General features: G+C 37.0%; 1 protein-coding gene across 1 annotated transcript in view; it reads right to left on the bottom strand.

Annotated features, from left to right (window-relative positions):
* LOC127741558 (uncharacterized) overlaps positions 1–243 on the bottom strand; it is a 1,626-nt gene extending 1,383 nt beyond the window's left edge. The window contains exon 1 of the mRNA XM_052254284.1: positions 153–243. Within this exon, the coding sequence (XP_052110244.1) occupies positions 153–243 (91 nt within the window). The remainder of the gene's footprint in view (positions 1–152) is intronic.
* Positions 244–5,057: the final 4,814 nt, after the last annotated feature.

The following is a 5,057-nucleotide window of genomic DNA, read 5'->3' as shown; positions in this document are numbered from 1 at the left end:
AAACAGCAGTAAGAGCTAATCAACAATCAATTAATCAATGAATGAAAAATTGAAAACATAAATCATTCAAGAATAATTCAAAGATCAATAACCCTTAGGAACAGAGCAAAAAACCGAACAATGTCATTACACTATTACAGTGAGGCACGAACAGAGCATGGACCTTCGAGGACGGCGAGCTGGCGACAAACACGACGAAGGACGACGCTGAAGAACTGTGAAACAGGACAGGAAAGCAAACATTGGCGAACGAGGGATCGAGGGACCTCGAGAAAGACGAACCTAGTGGCGATCTTGAGCGCGATGAGCGGCGACGGTGAGATTGATGGCGGCGCGATGGAGGCTAGGGTTTTCACAACCTTACAAGGAAGAGCTGCGAGATGGATGAACGGCGGCAGAGCACGACTAAGAATGATGAGCAGACGAGTGAGACGGTGACAGTGGCGCACGATGAAGGAGGGCACAATGACGGGGAGATTGAAGAAGCGGCTAGGGTTTTGTTATTTGGTGCTCTGGTAGGAAAGAAGGAATGACGAAGATAGAGTGCAGGACTTCGATGATGAGAAGAAATAAAAAGAAACAAAAAAAATTCACTAAGTGTCCTATACATGTGTATTTTGCATTTTTACATTAGGTAGCACTTTTAAAGCCTACCCAAAACTTAACAAATATGCTACTCTTTAAAAGTGTTTCCTTTGGTATGAAAATTGTATTTATAGATATCAACATAAGGCTACGCTTTATAAGTGATTTCTATAATACCTAAGGTTACGCTTTTTAAATGATGCCGCATTTGTGTATTCTTTTCTCTTATAAAAAGGCAACACAGAGAAAAGCGTAGCCTATTCTATGAATAGGCTACGCTTTTCAAATGTAGCTTAAAAAAAGTGTGGCTGAATGGGTATTTTTCTTGTAGTTCCGTAAGGTTGGCTAAGTCCGAGTTTTAGGGGAGGTGCTGCCAAAATTTTATAAAATCTGAGGTTTTATTTGAGAAGTTATTTTAGAAGACTTGGATTTGGAAAATGATTATTTAAGTTTAATTTAGTTAAGAAAAGAACTATTCTATTTTAAATTCGATTTACCAAAGAAACGTTTATTTTTCAAAATTAAATTATTTAAGAAAGAAACTATGTTTTGGGATGATTCAATACTCAAATAATTATGTTTTAAGCTTGAAATAACGGATTACTTTATAGAAGTTTGATGAATTTATAATATTTGAATTTGAATAGTAAAGAGAGATGATTTTTGAGACTTTGGAAAGTTAGTAAACTTGAAAAAGAGTTTTATTTGGTTACTTCTAATGAGAGGTTATGTTTTGAAAAGTGTTTAATGAATTTAAAATAAATGATTTTCTTAAGTCTTTTAATAGAGAACTAAACTAAAAAATAGTTTTAAAGTTGGCCTGACTCAAGATTGCCAAAGTAGAGATTATGAACTGATAATTGGTTAAATTCGGGAAGTACCCACGAACTGAATGATCATTGATCTCGGGGAAACCTATAAATTGTTATTTGTTTTATATGCGGGAAAAACCCACGAACTGATAATCATTGATTACGGGAATAACCCATGAATTGATGTATGTTGATCTCAGGTATAACCCACGAACTGAAGATCATTGTTTGCTGTGTATTGATCTCGGGTATAACCCACGAACTAAAGATCTCTGTTTTGTTTGTGTATTGATCTCGGGGAATAACCCACGAACTGAAGATCTCTGTTTTGTTTGTGAAATGATCTCGGGGACGCCCACGAACTGAGGATCACTGTTTCCCCTTATGCGTATATTTTGGGGTCGGGCATTACGCCGACTGCCGGTAGTCACGAAGGAGTGGTATTCTTACCACCGACACATATTCACTAAGGACACAAAGGGAAACCATATCTAGGACTTGTTCCTAGGTAATGTCGGGCTGCAGGGTGTAAACCGACACGTGAGCTCATGGCCTGCTTAGGACAGACATGCATCATATTGGTTGTTCATTTACATTTGATTGTGTTTGCCTGTACTACTTCTCTGTGATTGTGTTGTTTGTCTTATTGTGATTTGTTTGTGTATTGAATTGAGTTTCTTACTTGTGCTAGTAGTTTATGAATGGATAGAGATGAAAGATATTTAATATGACAAATTTTACGATTGAGATCTGTTTTGGGTTTAGAAATTTAAAGAAAGTAATTATTTATCTAAAGTAAGATTAAAAAGTATATCAAAGGGGTTTGACAAAGATGGTTTATTAAGCAAAGTTAATTATTTGTATTATATTTCATTACTTTTACGGTATTCCCATTCCCTACTGAGAACGTGTGGTTTGTTCTCACCCCAAAATCTTCTACCCTTTACGTGACACAAGTTCGAAGACTCCGTTTAAAGTTGCGGGCGATTATAGAACTTATTTACGAGTGAAGTTTATGACTTGAGTTTCTTTCATAGAGTTCTTTGAGCTCTGGTTTGGGGGGCTTTTCCTCTAATTGAGGAGTTTTCAGAGGTTCTTCTATTTCCTCTGGCTCCTCCAAATCAGGCTGAACATCTTTAAATATGTCCTCTAGCTCTGATTCGAGACTTTCAGTCATATTGACTTCTTCTACCAGAGAGTCAATAAGATCAACTTTCATGCAGTCTTTTTGTGTGTCTGGATGCTGCATAGCTTTGACAGCATTCAACTTAAACTCATCCTCATTGACTCTCAAGGTCACTTCCCCTTTTTGAACATCAATGAGAGTTTGGCCAGTTGCTAGAAAAGGTCTTCCTAGAATGAGAGTTGCACTCTTGTGCTCCTCTATTTCCAGCACTACAAAGTCAGTGGGAAAGGCAAATGGCCCAATCTTGACAATCATGTCTTCAATTATGCCTGATGGGTATTTAATGGAGCCATCAGCAAGTTGAAGACAGATCCGGGTTGGTTTGATCTCTTCTGTCAAACCAAGCTTTCTGATAGTGGATGTAGGGATTAGGTTGATACTTGCCCCAAGATCACATAGAGTTGTCTTGGTACAAATTCCCTCTAATGTGCATGGTATCATAAAGCTTCCTGGGTCCTTAAGCTTTTCTGGTAAGCTCTTTAGAATGATTGCACTGCATTCCTCAGTGAGAAAAACTTTTTCAGTTTCTCTCCAATCTTTCTTATGGCTTAAGATCTCTTTCATGAACTTAGCATAGGAAGGTATTTGCTCAAGTGCTTCTGCAAATCGAATCTTTATTTCAAGAGTCCTGAGATAGTCTGCAAAGCGGGCAAACTGCTTATCCTATTATGCTTGGCGGAGTTTCTAAGGATAAGGTATTTTGGCTTTATATTCTTCAACCTTGGTTGCTACAGATTTATTTCCTACAAAAGCAGGCTGAGACACCTTCTTGAGGGAGTTATTATTAGACTTTGCAGGTGTCTGATCCCTTACTAGCATTTGAATGCCAGGATTGAGTGCTGGATTGGCGTTTAACGCCAGATTCCTACCCTGTTCTGGCGTTTGAACGCCAGAATTGAACATGGAATTGGCATTTGACGCCAACTTTTCACCCTTTTTGGCATTTGAATGCCAGAATTGGGCGTCCACTAGGTGTTTAACGCCAGTTTGTCACCCTTTTCTGGCGTTTGAATGCCAGAATCATTCCTATCTGGGCTCTTACTGTCCTCAGAGGGATTTTGGGTAGCATTCTGTTCATCCTCTGGCAGCTGTTCTTTCCTTGGCTTTCTGCTGCTTTGATTTGATGTATTTAATGTTTTTCCACTCCTTAATTGAACAGCTTGACATTCTTCTATTATTTGTTTAGATAACTGTTGTCTTGTCCGGTCAAGTTGTGCTTCCATATTCTTATTAGCATCCTGAGTATCTTGTAACATTTCTTTAAATTCTGCTAACTATTTTGTCAGAGTAAGTAATTGCTAGTTGAGTTCAGCAAGTTTTTCTGGAGGACTAAGGTCAGCAGATACTGCTTTAGCCTCTTCCTTCATGAAGGACTCACTGCTCAAGTACAGATGCTGATTTCTAGCAACTGTATCTATAAGCTCTTGAGCCTTTTCAATTGTCTTTCTCATGTGTATAGATCCACCAGCTAAGTGGTCTAGAGATATCTGAGCTTTTTCTGTAAGCCCATAGTAGAAGATGTCTAACTGCACCCATTCTGAAAACATTTCAGAGGGGCATTTCCTCAGCATCTCTATGTACCTCTCCCAGGCATTGTAAAGGGATTCATTATCCTCTTGTTTAAAGCCTTGGATGTCCAGCCTTAGCTGTGTCATCCTCTTAGGAGGGAAATATTGATTCAGAAATTTTTTTGACAGCTGTTTCCATGTCCTTATCATGTACTGTGTCAGCAATTTGTAAGAACTATGCCAGAAACTCAGTAGGTTCTTCTTGTGGAAGACCAGAATACTAGCAATTTTGCTGCACCATGATAATGAGCTGAGGATTCAACTCAAAACTACTGACTCCGATGGAGGGTATACAGATACTACTCAAGTGATGGGAGAGAAAGTGGTTAGGGAGTTTTGAAAATTTTTTATGAGGATTTTCGAAAAAGTGAAGGGAGAGAAAGTGGTTAGGGAGTTTTGAAAAAGATATAATTTGAAAAAGATATGATTTTAAAAATTTTCACCAAGTCAACCAAAAGGGATTCGAAAATAATGAGCAATTAAAGGAAATGATATTTTTTATTTTTGAATTTTATGATGAAAGAGAAAAACACACAAAAGATACAGGACTTAAAATTTTTAGATCTAGTGCTCCTTGTTTTCGAAAATTTTGGAGGGAAAACACCAAGGAACACCAAACTTAAAAATTTTAAGATTAATACACAAAAAAGACTCAAGAACACCTTGAAGACTCACAATAACAACAAGAACAAAAAGAAAGAACACCAAACTTAAAATTTTTAGAAAACCAAAGTAAAATTTTCGAAAACTAAAAGAAAATTAACAAGAAAACACCAAACTTAAAATTTGAAACAAGTTTTAATCAAAGAAAAATTAAAATTTAATAAAGAAAAATAATATTTTTAAAACGATTTTGAAAGGAAAAATATAAGATGTAATCCTAGTTACTCTAACCACAACTAAATA

The sequence above is a fragment of the Arachis duranensis genome, chromosome 9 (assembly GCF_000817695.3).
Source record: "Arachis duranensis cultivar V14167 chromosome 9, aradu.V14167.gnm2.J7QH, whole genome shotgun sequence".
In the NCBI taxonomy this organism is placed as follows: domain Eukaryota; kingdom Viridiplantae; phylum Streptophyta; class Magnoliopsida; order Fabales; family Fabaceae; genus Arachis; species Arachis duranensis.
The sequence above is the reverse complement of the archived record's forward strand: the minus strand, read 5'-3'. Positions and strand labels throughout refer to the sequence as shown.